The 19,195-nt window shown below is 37.0% G+C and overlaps 1 protein-coding gene across 15 annotated transcripts in view; it reads left to right on the forward strand.

Moving 5' to 3' along the window:
- Dlg2 (discs large MAGUK scaffold protein 2) overlaps window positions 1–19,195 on the forward strand; it is a 2,025,432-nt gene that overhangs the window by 1,157,429 nt on the left and 848,808 nt on the right. Inside the window, exon 1 of one of the 15 annotated variants that reach the window (XM_074081696.1) lies at window positions 4,475–5,119. The exons of 13 other annotated variants lie outside the window; for them this stretch is intronic. In XM_074081696.1, the coding sequence (XP_073937797.1) occupies window positions 5,042–5,119 (78 nt within the window). In that variant the 5' untranslated portion in view covers window positions 4,475–5,041. Of the gene's footprint in view, window positions 1–4,474; window positions 5,120–19,195 lie in introns of those variants that run through there. One more of the 15 variants, XM_074081701.1, reaches the window with a different exon arrangement.

The raw sequence follows: 19,195 nt of genomic DNA on the forward strand, positions 1-19,195 counted from the left end.
CATAAAAAAGGGCTGGGGGAGTAGCTCAAGGTATAGGCCCTGAGTTCAAACCCCAGTACAAAACAAAATGAATATCAAGGACTGAGGTATAGCTCAGTGGTAGAGCCTTTGCCTAGTATGGAGAGAGGCACTGGGTTCCATTCCCAAGACTGCCAAAAGAAAAAGGATGCACATCCAGACTACAGAGAGATGGAGATGGCATTATAAATTGTTCTTGGAAAAAAATTACACTGTGTCATCTAGAATATAGGACTCATAAAAAGATGGACAAATCCTATGATCCAAAAATTACATTTGAAATGTCTAATTTAGAGAAAGTTGTATGTGTTAAAACAGAAGTTACAGAATGTTTAGTGGATGTTATTTTTAGATAAATTGAAGCAGGGGACGTGGAGGAGTTTTGACTTTACTTTTGAAGAGTTGTGATTCTTAAAAATTAACCTGAAACATATATAGAAAAATACTAAAATCTATTAAATCTGAGTGATAGGTACATGAGTGTTATACAACTTTCTTTGCATTCTAGTGTGTAAACCTGCTGTGATTAAACATTGAGAAGAAAGGATACATGAGATATTCAAATGTCAATTAGTGGGCTGGTGGAGTGGCTCAAGTGGTAGAGTGCCTGCCTAGTAAGCATGAAGCCCTCAGTTCAAACCCTAGTCTTGCCAAAAAAAAAAAAAAAAAAATCAAATGTCAGTTAGTTTTGATGATTTTGAGAGCAGAAAAACAGAGATAAGTTTAGTTCATTTATAATTAGAGTCAATGGGTTTATTATTTGAAGTAATTCAAAACATTGCTTTTGCACTTATACACATTGACTTTTGATATACACATAAGTTCATAGTGACCATTTTCCCTTTTGTCTATAGGGATAAAACATGAAAGGATATTTTAGCTATTTCTTTGCCCTTTTATGTGCACTATCACTCATTATTGGATTTGTTCCAGCTTATAATTGGGTTTATATCATAGAGAACCAAAAAAGATGATTTTTATCCATGAGCCTGACATTATTTTCAATGCCATCTGTGTTGAAATTTATTTCTTAATCATCTGTGTCCCCAACCATACAGGGCTCCATAAAAGGAGAAACCTTATTTTATTCATTTAAAAGTTCCTAGCAATTAACACACACACATATATATGCAAAAATTTTTATGCAAAAATTGTTTACCTTTTTAATCACATAAGTAATAATATGAGTATGTTCTCATGTAGGTAACTCACATGACACAAAATATGTAGAACAAAATATGACTGTTTTTATTTTCTTCTTTCTTCTACTCTATATAGAGGTAACTAACATCAAGACCTTGGCACTTCTATGAATTGAAATTAGATATTATGTTCATGTTCCTTTACTCTTAAATTCTATGCAGTATGTATTCTACACTTGCTGTTTAATAGTTGGTTAGTAACAGATATTAGCCAAAGGCTATCAAATATGCAAATAAGCCAAACAGAATCTTTATGTGAGTTTGCTTTTGTACATCTCAGCATGTATTTTCTTTCCCTTTTTTTTTGTACTGGGGATCAAACACAGGGTCTTGCACAAGCTAGGCATATGTTCAACCACAGAGATATATCCTCAACCCAATTTTCTTTGGTCTATATTTAACACTGAACCTAGATAACTTTTCAAGCTGGCAGATACTAGTTTCTAGGACTTAATTTTTACTCTGTTTTAAAAATAATTATGTGTGCTATATTTAGATGATTTTAAAAATAAAACCACTCCTATGCTAGGCAGAAAATGTAGTTGTATAATACTTAATGGCTTGATGTAAGCATTGCGTTTACCTTGAGACTTCAGAGGAAGTTCATGTAGTGTGTGTGTTGAGGCATGAACACACAGCTCCTTAAAAGGATTAATGTTGCATCTCAAACTCAGCTGCACTGGTAGGCTACTATCATATGAGTGGTATTAAAAAATGAAATTATAAAGGAAAGGGTCTGTGTAGGTACTGATTATATGCAGATGGGAAATGTCTGAAAAATGTGTTTTCCTTACACAGCAGAGCTGCAAATGTTATTTATCTCAATCAGTGGAGCAATGGGTAGAGACAATTAGGATTAACTGTAGGCAGCTGCCACCCTTGTTGTAGCAGGTACATTTGGCTGCAGAGAGCCCAAGAAAGATGTTATATACATATGGCAATGACTTCATTCAATTGACATTATATCCATCTTTAAAATAACTTTTAAACTGGAAATGTATACATACTCTTCTATTGACTCTTCCAGTCTTTCCTAGTGTGTTGATCTTTTTCCTACTTTGTCACAGAAGCATGTGACAAAGATATCTCACATATCGACATGTAAGCATTTCCACAGTGTGGGTCCTGTCAATGTCCTTCTCCATGCTGCCCTTTCTGCCTCCAACTGCCCAGTTAAGGAACAACAGGTTTTGTTTTGTTTTGTTTTCAGTTGACTCTTAGTTGATAGGCCCAATTTATTTTTCAAAGAATTCAATCCTGGAAAAGTCTATAAAACCTTTAGGTCAGGTGTGTGAAAGTCATTAGAGGCATCATAAAAACAAAAGCAATAAACAAAATGATCAAACGTCAATGCTCTCCACTTTTTGTGATTTAAGAAATCTTACTTTATGAAGATAATGCAAGAATTATTTTATGATTTGTCAGTTCCATCAGAGTGAATTAATACTCTTTGAGATTTTAGTGTTTTCTCTCTCATCTCTTTATTGTCTGATTCCACCTTAAAAATGTTAAAAATAGAATTTTCTACTCATTTATTTAAGGAAGATGGTTTTTCCCTGTCCTTTTATATATTGTCCTTTACTCTGTAATTGAATACTCTTTTAACTCCAACATTGCCTAGACAAACTTGTGTGCAGAAATAATGAATGCCTTTAGCATTACATTAATATTGGGTAAGCTTTGGTCCTGCTGAGAAACTTTAAAACTTAAGCAGGAATTATCATGTATTCATTTGTTGGATTTCTGTGGTAATTTTCCTCCAGAGAGAACAGGGTGTAATGTGGAAAACTTTGCACAGGGGTTGTCTAAGAGTGTTAAAAGGAAATTAAAGGAAAGTAGTGCTTATAGGAAGTAAGACCATAGAGCAAAAGAAATAGCTAATGGCAAAACCAAACCCTGGGTAGCAGCTAGGCATGCCAAAGAAGGTAGAAGGAGCTGGGCTACCCCAAGAGTGCCATTGTTGACTTTTCAGAACTCTGAATCATTTCACCACAATCTGTGTTCCTGGTGAGCACTAGAGATTTCCATTCAGTACTCACATAAAAACCCAAATTAGAATCATAGACTCGTAAGATAGGAGGTCTCCTTAAAAGGTGCCTTCTACCCAAAACTCTTAGTTTACAAATAAAGCAAAGCAAACCCAGAGAGAACAAGGAAATCAGTTAAATGCAAAGTCAGTGTCAGAAACCAGAGCATTTATTACTTCAGTAAACATCCATTAAACTCATTGTGCTAAGTAAGCACTATTGTAGGGACAGGGATACCTCAGTGAGTAACATGAACAAGAAGTGACTACAGTGTCCCATGTGGCCTTGTTCTACCTCTAGTTTACTATGAGGCATCTACTATACTTTACAATGTAGTTTTTCTGTCCCTTGTTTTTGATCTAACCATTACCTGGACTTCCTGGTGGCAGTGACTTTGTTGAGAGAAGGGAGTTCTTTTCCAAGTGTCTGCCAGTGTGCTGAGGTTCTTTGATCCATATGCTCCTAGGGTGCTTCTGTCAGATCAGGCTAGAAAAAATTTACTGGACTGGGTCTAGTTTGTGTGTCACTGTAAGGCAGGTTTTCCTTGCTAACATGAACAGTTTATTTCTTGTCTTTTAGTAGAATTGGCAAAGGACTTAAGCATTCTCTCATTGGAGGAGAAAGCTGTCTCTTAAAATTGACTTCAACTTAAAAGTATATCACATGATAGTCTAAACTTTAATCAGATAATTGAAGTTGAAAATACCTTGGGTTGAATCAAATGTGAAAATTCTTCAAAGAAGCATGGTTTAAGATCTGCCATAAATCTTCTTTCCCAAAGGTGATATTACAACTATCCATTTAACAGAGAAAGGGAGAGAGAAAGAGAGAAGAGAAGAGAAGAAAGAGAAGACAGAGAAATTGCCCTATTTTAGTTTAAAGGTAGCTTCCAACCATACCTTATTCCCCATTCTGAAAATCTGTGCTATAAAAGAGTCTTCAGTTCTTTTAAGAGGTAAAACCAATGACAGAAAACTAAGGGCTGTCACTGAGGCATTCAGAAGGACACTTGGTCTTGCTCACTTTGCCCTTTGTCCTGCTCTGTCTCTAAGAAATAAGGTGTTTCTCTTGCAGGCTGTGGGTAGGACTGGCTAGTGAGCCAAGAGGTAACTCCTTGGACTAAATGAGTAAGGGAGAGGAAAGAAAGGATGCTTATGTTAACCAGCCACCTCAATAAGTCATCTTGGCAGATCGGAGTGGGACTTGCGCTCCAGAGACACCTGTTTGTGCCTGCAGAGCCAAACCCATGGTGGCCCAGCCTCTCCCCAGTGTCTGGCAGCTCTTGTATTGGCTGATTTACCTGCAAGGCTGCATGTGGATCTGTCCTAACGTGGCCACTGCTGCCAGCACGTACTGTCAGTCAAGTCGGAGGGAAGCCAAGCGCGGAGTGCAACTGCCTGAGTGAACCTGGAGCCTGAGCTGCCTCTGGGACGGTGGACTGCGGCTTCCCTTTCCTCCTGACACACATGGAGTTCTGGGGCGACGGTGCCGAGGATCTACAGACAGACACTTAGCCTAGTGCATGTGTGCGAGCTGGCCATGAAGGCAGCGCCTGCCTCAGCCGGACCTCCTGCTGGCAGGATGTAAATATACCTGCAGACCGGCCAAACAGGACTGCCTTCCATCCCCTCCCTCCTCCCACCTCTCCCTCCCGAGCCAGCATGAGAGGAACTGAGAAAGCAACAGCCTGCCAGTGACAGCTCCAGCCAGCTTCCCTCGTCTCCCAGCCCCAGCGAGGTGGCAAGTAGTTGATTGTGCAGCGGCTTCTTTGTGAGTCGGTCCATTGGCATCGCTATGTTCGCCTCTATCTGGTATGCCAAGAAGCTGGGTCGCAGGTTCGTGCACAACGCCAGGAAGGCGAAATCCGAGAAGGTATGGAATGAGTGGAGATGGAGATTGTCTTTCCGAGCTGATCTGCCTACTGCCTGCTCTGGACTGTTGCTCTCCGAACAGACGCAGTCTTTATAATTAGCTTGGGATGAGAACCTGCTTTTCACTGTGAATGGGGTCCATGCCACTTAGGAAGGGGTGACTCTGAAGAGCCCAGCTGGCTAGGGAGGGAGCATTTAGAGTTAAGGGGATCACTGGCTATTCAAAATGTTTAGTAAAATCATCAATTGATGTAGAATGTCTCAGCAGAGACTTAGCATTCCTTTAAATTACATGGGATGAAAGCAATTGAGTGAATACAATTTTCGCTTGTTCAGGGATCTCTCTAGTAAACTTGTTGCTGTACTGCATTATTTTTATTACTGTGATTTGTGGTTCTGAAAGGGGCATTATAAATATGTGAGCTGTCCTCTAAAACCTATATTCTAGCCTGTGTCCTAGGAACACATGCTGGAGACTTTCAGTAACATTGGCTAGACCTCACACGGGGCTTGATATTTTTTCAAATGAGCAAATTTATCCTTTGAAAGTGTTTATCATGAGCAAGAATTATATTTATAATTGGGTAGTCATTAGCAAATGGCTTTATATTTTTTTTATTCAGTGAGACTAGTTGTTTCCAGAGAGTCTAAGTGTAGACTTGCCTCATTAGTTATGTTTCTCTAAGAAATTAAAATGATTTTGTAAGTCCTGTGTTATATCACAAGCTTGGATTTGACAGAAGGTGATGCTTTAATTTCTCATTTTTCCAGTGTTTCTAAGGCACTGGCTAAATTCTCATATCTAGGAAAACAGTATCCAGTTTGCTTGGTGTTGGGGAAACTTCCAAAGGAAAAAATATCTTGTGAAGCTACAGTTTTCAATATTACCTGGAGGATGTTGGATCTTTATACATCCTCCTCCTAATATATATATACATATATATATATATATAATATATAAATATAAATATATATGTGTGTGTGTGTGTGTACACATATATACTCATATATACACGTATATACCTGTGAGAATGACCCAGGGATGGCTCTCTGGGTCTATGGCACAGTTCTTCCTCCCAACTACAAAGATACCTTTGTGTAGCTTGCTGTTCCCTCCTTCAGAGTGAAAATGTTGATAAATAAGAATCTAGTGATAAACCAGGATAGGATTGTAATATGGAAAGATAAAAATATCATTAGAGTTCTCACTTCAGAGCTGTAGCTTTTCAGAATGTCCAGATCTAAGCATTGGAAAATGATAACCAGCTTGCCATTTAATGACACTTTTATTGGAGAAGAGGGAGAGAATTGGTCCCTTCTCCATTCTATGTACCTCAGGTAAAAAGATTCCAAACATATGGCATTGTAGTACCATCTATATTGAGCAGTTGGCTTTTTGGAGATTTTTGTTTGTTTGCTTCTCAAGTAATTTTTAAGGAACAAGACATGTAAGTTGGTCTTTTATTAGAGCACATGTTTTGAAAAAGTGACTCTTATAGAAATTATGGGTTTATATGGATGATAGAACTGTCAGGGACCACAAATGGCTCTGAAAGCCACTGGAAGATAATGCCTTCTGCCAAATTAGTATGCAAAGAAAAGTTGAATCTTCTAGTGCCTCTTAATTCAGGCTGAGGCTGGAATGTGTGAAATTCAGTGTACGGAACTTAAAAGGATGTTAATCAAATGAAGTGAAAAGAGAAGAAGCTGGCAAGGGGTCTACTAGGACCTCATTTCTGCAATGGCTAATGCTTAGAAGAGTCAAGAAGGAATCAAGTGAGAGGTTAAGAGTTTTTTTTCCCTTGTTTATCTTACTTAAAGAGTAAGATATATTCGCATCAGGAAATCAGCATTGGAGAAGTAAAGTTTTGCTTTCAGAGTGATACAGACCAAAGGGAAAATTATGAGCTCTAATACTCTGCACTAGCCAAGAGTGCTGGGAGGAATTAATTTTGAACACTAGGCACTGATAACCAACATGAAAATAGCATCTTTTTTTTCATGGAATTCATATTTATAGAATTCCTGGAATAAATGAAAAGGTGTGCTGCCTTGAAAAATGTAAGCAGTCAATGTATACTTGGTGAATGGAAATGATTCATTCTGGGTACCTGATTTTATCACATGGTTTTTAAAAATCAATTATTGTGAATTTTATCTAAGGATTCAGTGACATTCTTTAAGAAAGCAATTAATAAAAATATGATAAGTTTAATTCATATAAAGTATTCCTATTACATCAGAGATTAATTATGTAGTTGCAAACATGATGGGGGTTATAAAGTAATGCTAAAGATATGTTGTCATGGTGTACCATCCAATGGAGGAAGATGTGAAAGATAAGGTTGTTATTGAATTTTATTTAAAAGTGACTGGTATATTAAATAGTGAAATAACTATTGATAGACTCAAATCATCTTTTAGCATTTAGGAGTATAAATCTATATCATGGAAAATGATTGTGGTTTTTAGTACCATCTATAAATTTTGGCTTTTTCCTTTCTCTCCTACTCTAGTAAAATAACCTGTACCTATCAAAGCCCTTCAGGTTCATACCTTCACATTCAGGTATGGTCTAGAAGTATTTTCCTGAAGGCTGAAATTAATTGAAAAGCTAATTGGGAATGTGCAAGCTGAAATGCCATCCTAAACACACAGTATGTCTAATTTTTGATTGCCTGGTCTATGGTTAACTTCAGCTACTGCCAGTAGAATCAAATAGAATTGTGTGATGTCTGTCATAATGGTCACAACAATAGAGTATTAACAATGGCCTCTGTTCACACACGTTATACATCAGCTGCTTTGTCTGTAAGACTTAACTTAATCTTCATGAGAATCCAATTTAGTTAAAAGTTATTTTTCTTGAATACTAGAGAGGAGAGTGGCTAACGCAAGTCAACCCAAGCTATTTCAAAACTATTTCTTTGAATCTCTAGCCCTATCTTCCATCCAGTCGTAATTCTCAGGGATCCCCGAACATGATCTTGTCTGAAAAAGGTCAACCATTCCTTCTTATTGCATTCCTCTCTCTTATATTAGAACTCCAAAGTCAGGAAGTTTACAGAATCAAAGTTTCTGATTATATAACTAAGCCACCTTATTTCAGAGCAGGCTATACCTAAGTTATCTTGAATAGACAGTTGTCTGCCCTGTTATTAAACATTTCATACTCTTTGTCTTCTCTGGCTGCATAAATATAGCAAGGTATTGTTTTGACACTTATTATTCCTTTTAAATAGCTTGTAACTGTCATATCCCCATAACCTAAACATGGGTATTTGTATTCATTGAGTTTCTCTGTAGAATACAAAGATGTCTTTCATCATGAAGAACCTAAATGCTTGTGCAATTCTAAATGTGCTTTCCTTTTAGAGTGAGTCAAGTATGTTAGGTGATTCACATTGCTATCTTTTTTGAAAAAAAGAAAAGCGAAGGCTCTTTGTTATTCTTTCATTAAAAAGACAGTTTTTCATACCAGCAAATTCTATGAACAAAATTATTTTGAAAGTGGTAATATGAAACCAAAAGACTTCTTGGCTGCAATAGAATGCCTCCATTCAAATAATTATTTCTTCTTTTCTGATCCACTGTAATTAATTCAGAAGTTAGTGTTTTACTTTTATGCCTGTTGTCTCATTTCTCCCTAAATTGCTTAATTTAGCCCATCTCCAGATTGCATTACTCTAAAAGGCTAGCTAGAGAAGCTTTAAGATAAATTGCAAATGCCATTTCTGGTGTCATAATAATATGCAGGAGCAATAAAGTACTTAAAGTAGTAAACCTCTACTCCCTCGTCAGCAAGGTATTGTTTCTTTTGTTTTTGTTTTAATTTTTTGCATTTATTTGTCTTTTGAGTACACATAAAATGCATGCTAAATTTAGGAAAGACTTGTATCAATATTCATCTTCTAATAGAAGCTCTTGTTTCTAATACAGATGGTTTTCTTCTGAGTGATATATGTATATATTTAGCTTAGCTGAATGGGCCTATTTGGAACAAAATCAACCTACAACTATGGATAAGTTTGGCTTGGTGGTGATATGTTACCTATTAGTGATGTAATTGAACTCACATATCTTGACATTAGGCCTCGTTTATGATGGAGAATTTTTCCAAGAACCAACATACTAGAACTGCTTTCCTTCCTATGTAAACTTAAGAAATTAATTCATCATAATCTGAAATAAAGGATAACCTGGTGATGTGCTTGCTGGCATTAAGGCCAAGGGGAGAGAATTAGGTCCTTGGTACTCCTGGAGTGGTATAAAAAGCATTGGGTTTAGGATGAAGATTTATTTTTTATATAATATTATTTTTATTATTGTTGTACTGGAGTACACTGTGATAATTATGAAAGTTCTGACAATGTATCATAGTTGAATTCATCCTCTCCATCATTCTTCTTTATCTTCCCTCACCCCCCATTCCTGGAATAGTTTCGGTATTATGAGTACAAAATGTTTCTACCATATTCATCCTCCTACGCCCTTTCCTTATCTCCCCCCTCACCCCCCCCTGCCCCACACTGGTGCCAACCCTGAGACAGGACTTGTTTACCTTCTTGTTCTCCATTTTTGAAAAAAAAGACATTTTTGTTTATATCAGATAGCTATAGAGGGAGTTTCATTGTGACATTTTGGTATTATAACCCAAATGGGTTCATAGGATGAAGATTTAGAGGAGGGATTAAACTAGTCCTGCTCTTGATTATCCACCCTGAAGTCAGTTGTTTGGTTTTTCTGACCTCAGTGTTTTCATCTGCTAAATGGAAGTAACAGCTCTGCTCCAGACCAATGTCTTCAAAATAAATCCAAATTCCTTACTCTGATATGACCCATTATGATAATACTTCTCTATCCCTCTTCCATGAGCACTTAAATCCAGAATTTTGAGTTACTATAGATTCAATCCTTAAATAGCCCAGGCTTTCTCTAACTGCTAAGATTTTCCTTGACCTGTTCAGCTAACTTGCTGCAGCCTAGCCCCACCCTTTACTAATTCTGTTCCAACCTTATGACATCACCACCTCTAGGAAACTTTCCCTGACACCTACAAGATCAAGATGGGTATCCTATCAGTCCTATGCAAAAACATTGGTTGTAATCATCTTCATTTTTCTGTAATCCTCATTAGACTTTGAAATGAAGGATTATTCAATCTTACTCACCAGATTTCTAGAGCTTAAATGAATGCCTGGTCCTTCACACCCTATGTCACAGATTCTAGCTTGTCATCAATTATAAGATATATCATTATTTTATTTATTACTTTGGGGAAAATATTGAAAAGGAAACTATAACACATTGTTAATTGGAAGATGAATCTTTATTTCAGAGATGTGAAAAGAAGTTCACTTTTAGAATAAATGAAGCATAGGCGTAATACTGAAAGACTGAATGCATTTGCACTAAGAATAACATAAGTTAATATAAATGAAGTACTAAAATGTTAGAATCTTTGCAAATAATATTAGTTTGTATAGTGTAATGCAATATACAAGTATAATAGTTAATCCTAAAATACATGATGCATATTTTCCTGCATTGATCAAGTTCATCTTTGCATAAGGAAGCTTAATAGTTAATCCTAAAATATGTTATAAATTTTGTCCTGCACTGATCAAACTCAACCAGCATTATGCACCCTTTACTGGATTTAGGAAAATAAATAAATTCAGGGAAAATAAAATGAATGTTATTGAAGAAATAGATTAAAAATCCCAATGATACTACAACCACGTAGGTGGAGAAGAAAAAACATAAATACCCTTCCAGACTGCTGTGATATATTAATATGTCTAAACAACAGTGGTTAATATTTATTGAATTGGTTTAATGAGCCAAGTACTGCTAATACAAAGCTTATTTGCCAGTGAGATCATTACTATTAGTTTTTAGAGAGAAAACACATTACCAATAGGTGACTGGAATGGGACAGCATGTATATTCTGGAACTCAAGCATTTAATTAGTAAACAATCCTTCATATGCATATACTGTATTTTGTGTGTATATGTGTATATTCACATATAACATGTTATACTATATGCTTACAATTAGATAGATAGGAAGTATCTTTTTCCCATGAAAAAATAAATTTTAAAATTGACTCTAAGTGCAAAATCTGAAACTTAGCTTAGGCATTAGAGGCAATGTCCTAATTCTGAAGATTTCCCAGTCCTTGGTGCATGATAGAATCTTCCTATGCCTATTTCTGTCTCACAGTAGATGGAAGGGTAGTCTGACCTGGGAGAGGAGTAGACCATTGCTCCTCAAGTCTATTTCTTTAGAGCTTGTGAGCCTCTGAAGTCTCCTTGGTCACAAGCAGCAGCATGACTCAGCGCCAGTGGCAGCCTAGCTATAGGGACAAAGAGGACAGGTGTTTGTCCATGCTGAGTGGAGCCCTGCAGTTCTTCCCTGTCATCTGGAAGGTGAATGTTGCAGCAACATGGGCAGTAGTACCTGTTCTGAGGCCCCCCACACTGCTGCCCACCATGACACAGCACAAGGCACAGCTGTTATCAGGTGAGGAAAGGAAGACAGAAAAAAGCCTGGGTGAGAGAGAGGGCCAATATAAAGGAGGGAGAGAATAAGTAGAGAGCGAGAGAGCAGGTCCCACACCACTGTCAAACTATTAATTGTGGTAATGACTTCTGAACAGTGTACTCAAGCGCTTCACATGTATCATCTCTGTAACCTTCTGAGTTAATCTTATTCTTAGCCCCATTTTACAGAGGAAGAAACTGAGGTATAAGATGTTAAAGGACTTGACAAGATCCTAAGTGCTAAAGTTAGTAATCAGGGTCAAGGTATTACTGACTCTAGAGCCTGTGACCATAACCACTCAGACCAAGTGCCCTTGTCTACACTTTTATTGGGTTGGGCAGGCTGTTCATGTGATCACTAAACAAGATCTAATTCTCACGTGGGGTCCTTCACGAACTAGATATCCAGTTTATAGAACTTTGGTTGCAAAATGGGTCTTTTTTTGTGCTTTAGACCAGATTACCTCTACCTGGTATCTTTGAGTGATAGTACATTGATCAGGATGATAGGAGGACCTCTCCTATCCAGTAAGGTCAGTTTAACCATAATGATGGCCACATAGATAAATTTGATAATCATATAATCTGCATGTCTTATTTGCACATGTACTATGTATATAAGACTATTAGAAAAGCCCTCTCACTTTAGATAATGCCTTGTATCATTTGCTAGTTTCATTTGAGATTTTAACCTCCTCATGTAAATTACTAAATCTCATTAAATTGTTAAACCATTACAAATTCTGTCCCATTCACTCAGTACATGTAGCACCTAGGAACCCTGAATGAACTCTGGTTGGATGATTCACTTGGCTGGAACACAGAGCCACATCCAGTATAGGAATTGGAACTGAATTAGGAGTCATGAGGTCTGAGTGGGAGCTTGCTCCACCCCCACCACCTGTTGATCTCCCTGAGCCTAAATTCTTCATCGGCAACTAGCTTTCTTCTAACTCTAACTAATTCTTTGACTCTGACTTTGATTTTCTGTAAGACTGCAGAGTCCTTAAAGGGAAGGATTTGTACTCATTTGTGTTTATACTTCTGGCACCTACCACAAAGCATTTACACAAGGAAAAACTAAGAAAATTTATGTCAAGGGAATATATACCAAAGACCTGAAATGTCCCAGACTGTTAGTAAGAAGAATAAAATGGGGCTCTACCCACTTTCCAAGGAGCACCAAGATGGGAGGCACCTAGGGATTCTTTCTTTACTGCCTTTTTTCTTTAAAGATGGAGAGAATGTAAGGCACTCTATAGCACTGTGTCTGAGGCTCCAGTTCTCTTCCTTTATCACTTCCTATGCCACTAATATGGGAGTGAAACAAACAGTAGCTAGTAGAAATACAGAGAGTCCACTTCATCCAACCATAACATGCCAAAAGCTGCTCTGCCTCACATGTCGCAAGAGTACAGGCTTATATTTGTGCATGAAATGTTTATTGTTTGAATTCTCTCAATCTGAAAATTGCAGCTATTTAGAGAATATCCTCACCTTACCAGGTATTGACTTGTCCCTCACAAAATTCCTCTGTTGAAGTTATAGTCTCTAATGTTGTGTATGTGGAGACAGGGCTTTTAGGAGTTAACTAAAGATAAATGAGGTCACAACAGTGAGTCCCCAATCTGTAGCCTTGTAGAACAAGGAAAGAATGATTTCCACCTGTCCTTCTTTCTCCCTCCTTCCCTCTCCCTCTCTCCCTCTCTCTCTCTCTCTCTCTCTCTCTCTCTCTCTCTCTCTCTCTCTCTCTCTCTCTTTCTCTCCCCCTCTCTCCCTCCCTCTCTCTTTCATTCTTGCTTGGTGGACACAAAGAAAAGTCTGCAAGTGAGGAAGGGAGAGGAGAGAGCTCAGTAGAACCAAATCCTGCTGAAACCTTGATCTTAAACTTTCCAGCCTTCAGAACTCTTGTTTAAGTCAACAAAAATCTATGATGTTTTGTTAAAGTGGCACAAGCACACTGATACACCACTACCTCCCACCTCCCACCTTGATGGCCATATATATAATGATGTCCAATGAGAAGTGGTTTTCCAATGCCCAGCATTTGAGTATCATTGCTAGGGGTAAGCAGGTACCTAGTTGAGTATTGTTTTTAATCCAAAGTACCTAAATTCTAAAAACCACATATCCTTTCAAAGGTCAACACCCTCTAATCTTTTGAAAGAGCTGGGAAAGTTTATTAAAAATAAGATATGGAGAAAGGGGAAGACATAGAGAAAAAGAAGAGTGGATAGCTGCTTTTGGAATATCCATTTATATGACATCGTATTACATTTTTAAACTCACAGGGAAGAAGGAACAAATGTTAACTATTCACTGAGCAAATTTGATTTAAAAAAAACTCATAAAATACTGTTCTCTCCTTCCATTGCTACTTGTTACTCTAGGTCTGTGTTAGTAAGTTTTGCATCCCTGTGATGAAATAGCTGAGAAAATCAACTGAAGGGGAGGAAAGATTTATTTTGGCTCATGGTGCAGAGGTTTTGGTCCATGGACACTGAGTCCATTGTTCCTGGGTCTGCCCTGAGGCAGAGAATCAAGGCCGAGTACTCATTTCACTGTGGCCAAGAAGCAGAAGGGACCAGGGACAAAATATACCCTTCAAGAGTATGACTCACTTCCTCCAACGAGGCCCCACCTCCTACAGTTTCCACTACTTCCTCATAGTCCATTCAAATGTGAACCCATCAATAGGTGAATCCATTGATGAGAGCCCTTAGTAACTAATCACTTCCCAAAAGTGCCAACTCTGAATATCGCTTTCAGTATACGAGCCTTTAGGGGACATTTCATATACAAACTATAACAAAGTCACTCTGATTTATAAACAAAATGTGTTCCTCAGAATTGACTTTTGGAGAAAGTTTTTACTATGCAGAAGCTTGTTTGCTGCAAGGTATGACAAAGTGAGCTCTGCCAAAGGTAGGAGGGTAAAGTCACAGACTTCATTCCACTTTTAGCAGTATAGGGCTATGTCATTTGACATGAGAAATGTAAGTGATTCTCTAGCATGGGAAGGATGAAAACTGATATCCTGAGGGAGGAGAAAAAAGTGTGTTGGGGTTAAGGAATTGAGGAGATGGTGCTTGGGAAGATAGAAAGAGAATAAGAAAATTAAGTCTTTCTCTTGCTCCTCCCCATGTTTGAACACCATTCTGACCAGGTTTTTCCTTTGTTTTTTAAGCTACTTGTATAGGTTCTTTGTCATTTTTGTTGCTCCCTGCCCTTCACTCATTTTGTGAATTCTCTTGTTTGCACACCCAAGAGCGGTATGGCAGTGAAAGGCTTGAGACCCACGTTCACTTAGCATCTCACTGGTTAGGTGACTTGGACCATATAGGGCTGCTTCTCCTTTGAGCATTACTGTGCTCTGTGTATTCAAAATGGTCACAACCACCCTTGTGTGGGTTTTTTTTTTCTATTGAAACATGTATGTGAAATAACTAGTCTATGGTAAAAAGCTTAATGTTTCCTTCCTTCCTCCCTCCCTTCCTTCTGTCCTTCCTTCCTTCTTTCCTTCTTTCCTTCACTTTAATACTCAACCTAGTTCCAGGAAGGATACAAAACAGCTTTTGGCATCTTTCTCATTAATGAGGGCACTTGCTCTGCTACTCCCTTGGGTTTCATAATGGACTTTCTCTCTCATTCTGATTTTATAGAATGAAGAGGTGTATAATTATATCTTGCTTTTAGTTAGAGAGGGAAAAAAATGAGAAGAACATTTTTCCTTAGTAAGTGAAAATTGTTAGTTTACTGATTGAGGGAGTCCTGGGTTTTAAATCACCTTTTAAATCATTGTTATAACCACATGCCCAGTCTCTGCCTTTCCATATTTTCTCTCTCTTTCAGAATATACAACACTGTTTTTAAGAGAAAGGGATTCCCTATATTTTGTGCATGTCAGTCAAGGCCTATCACTTCTCATTTGAAGATAAGTGATATGTGCTGAGTGACTCAAGGTGCTCATCTCCCAGCTGGTAAATGTATAATATCACCTTTGTAACTTTATTTCAAGCCTTGGGGAAGAAAGAAAGAAATTCAATATTCCATTGAAACTCAGAACTAGAAAGAAACTTCCTTTCATAGATGATAACAGTAACTAATGAACACTTACAAAATGCTTACCATGGATTACTCACTATCCTAAGATTTTACATGTTCTTTCTAGCCAGTCCTCACAATGACCCTATATGCTGAACACTATTATATCCACATTTTTACAGCAAGGCACAGAAAGCTCAATTAATGTGTCTGAAGGCACACTTAGCATGTTCTAAAGCCAGAATTTGGACATGGGCAATCTAAACCCAAGTTCACATTTTTAAGGATGGTGAAATTTTCTTTTAATTTTGGGAATTTAAAAAAACTTATTTATTTATTTATTTATTTGGTGTTTTGGGGTTAAAACTCAGGGCTTTGCACTTACACAGCCTCCACCACTTGAGCCACTCCTCAAGTCCCAGTTTTGAGAATTTTTTAATCCAATAAATCCCGGTGTTTCTGGTGAAGTCTGAGGATTTGGATTTGGATTTCAATAGTCCAAATTCCAGTCCATTAGCCTCGTTGGCTCCATGCATCACTGAGAGAGATATCACTACACTTGTTTCCTATGATCAAATCCCAAAGAGTTTCAAGCAGTAGCTTATAGTCTTAGATAAACAGCAATTGCTAGTTTTTTTCATTTTCACTGTATTACTAATTGTATGCTTATTTTGGGGTGGTGATATTCATAATCTATGATGATATTTTCAGTAAGTAATTGATCCAACTTCACCATGACTTCAGAACTGTACTTCTATTAAAAAAAAAAAAAGTCATACAACAGGATGGCATTTGGAAAACAATTCCACACCAGTGATTGCATTAATTGCTGCTTTGGATGTTCCTGCTGTGAACTGAATAGAGCCACTTTGGATCTATTTCTTAGAAATAACTATCTTTATTACTTCTGCTCTAGGATGAACAATTTTGAGATTTTGAGAGGCAAATATCTTCACTAATCTGTTTCTCTTTTCCATTTTCATTCAATAAGTAATCCATTACATTGTAACCATTTTTAATGCCTTCAGATTTAATTTATAAAGAATATAAGATATTATAGGCCTTTTTGCCTCTTTCTCTCTCAGCCTATAACATTTCGTTAACTCCCCAAGTGTAACATTGTGAATATCATGTTTAATTCAAAGATGATCCATTATTTTATTAAAGTTAGGTTTTTGTTCTTTCAGATCTCTAGAATTTACACTAGCTTTATGAGCATGGCTTCTGTGATACACAAATAAGGATTTCTTTTAGTACCTGTTCTTTCACCAGTTAATGTTTTGAGAAAAGCAGGCTAAAATGCAGCTGATAAGGTGGTGCATGTTGGCAGTTATGAATAAGACTATGCCTTTTAGAAGACACATTTAAATGCATTTAAGATTAATTTATGCTTTTTGACCTAGTTTCTTACAATTCACCTATGTGATTGTCCTTAACAGTTTCAAAGTCAGATTGTTTTCCCTAGGGGTTCTAGGTCAACTCCAGGAAAATAAAAGTCAAGTGAATGAGTTATCTGTGGACTTTAAAGTCAATTAACATTCAACAAATTCTCCTTGCCCCCTTAGTATTGAACAAAGACTTACTTGCACATTGCTACTAATAATTTTGTGCCAGAATTTATAAGGAAAGCAGAAATGATCAAGCCATCATCCCTATCCTGGAGGCACAAAGTGAGAAAAATGTACAATTAAAGCAAACTCTTAGCAAGATGTTTTAGCCATATAAGCAATATTCTGATCTATGCCTTTTATTTCTTCTGCATTGTTTAGATTCTCTGTGCTTTTTATTCTAAATCCACAAGCATTCTTGTGCTGTGGAATCAGACCTGATTATAAACCACCTGGTGTATGGCTAATTTACACAGCTCTATTTTCCAGGATTAGAATAAAACATACCTGATCTGATTATCCTCTTGGGTAGCATGTGGGGACATCCATAGCATCCTTCTAAAAAATGTGTTAAAGATATGTTATTTTTAACACTTCTATTAAAATTTATTGAAGCAGAAGAATGAAGTATTCAAGACCAGGTTTCTAGACCCAGACTTCCTGGGTTCAAGTCACAGCAACACCACTTACTTTACTTTAGTTGGGCTTTAACAAAATTACTTAAATTTTGTGTGTCCCTCTTTCCTTGCTTATAAAATGAGACTCATAGTACCTATAGACTTATTATGGGAAGGAAGTAAGTTAGTAAACAATAATGGCACAATGGGCATTAGCTAACTATTTATAAAGGCATATAATTTGATAGGTCATTTAAAGGAAAGAGATTTTGAGGTGAGTGCAATTCTATGGAACCTCTTAAATGATTGACCAACTGTTCCATCCCATACTGTGAAAATAAGTCTGACTTATAGCAGAGCTACTCTGAACAACCTCATGAACTTGGTCAGTATGGTTGGGAAAGCAAGCCTCTGCCCTAATATAGCAACCCGGAGTTTCCCTTCTCCAAGTTGTACTTTTTGAAAGGTGACCCTGAAGCAGTTGATCTTCTCACTAAAGAAGCTAGGATTATTGACATTTGGTTTTTGAGTCATTAACTTGAAAAAATCTACCCAAGAGTTCATCTCCTTGGTATCTTCCCAAGAGAACATCCTCTGAGGAGGTAGAGCAAGAGCCTCTAATTAGTATCATGAACTTCTGTCTCTCTAAAGCACCAGCTCTGCTTTTGGAAAGGAATTTATATTCATCATCACTATTCATTGCTCAGTGATATAGATTCTCCCATGTGTTGCTGTACTGTTAAAGACTGTTCAATGCATGTGAGAAAATTCAAAGCTTTCAAAAGATAGCTTACTTTGGCATTTCTAATTAATTCCATATTCTTGAATGTATAATGCCTCTTTTTCTGTATCATACCTATTTATAATTTGTACAGTTTTTCACTGGGTGAGCAAATAGTGATGCTTTCTAAAATAGAATTACTTGAACTAGACAGTAATTTCAAGTAATTTGAAGAAATAATCTCAAAAGTCCATAAATTTAGTCATTCAATAGGCAACTTACACTGATGGTGAAGTATGACAGTGACTGTGGCCTATTCAGAACTCAAGGAATACACTCAGTAGTAGATGAGGAAAACAGTAAATGAACAATTGCAACACAGACTGATGAATGCAATAGGATCTGGGTTCTATTCATTTTCACGATTAATTGAATAAATAGCAAGTGTTTATGAAATCAGTCGTTTCTGACATTGAAAAGATAAATAAAGTGGGTTGGTTGGGAATTTACTTTTTAACCCATCTATTATAGTAGAAGAATGCCAAGCAGGACATGGACACAATTAAATTTAAGCTGATTTAAATATTCTACTCTCTAAAATGAGACAAAGTATCATTTAGTAGTCAAACCTGAGTATCATCTTTTTTGTTATGATACAATAAATGCATACTGTGGCATTAAGTACATTTGCAATGTAGTGAAACCATCACTACTGTCCTTTTCTAGAATTTTCATTATCCCAAATGGAAACTCTTTACCC

Source organism: Castor canadensis, chromosome 1 (genome assembly GCF_047511655.1).
Source record: "Castor canadensis chromosome 1, mCasCan1.hap1v2, whole genome shotgun sequence".
Lineage (NCBI taxonomy): Eukaryota > Metazoa > Chordata > Mammalia > Rodentia > Castoridae > Castor > Castor canadensis.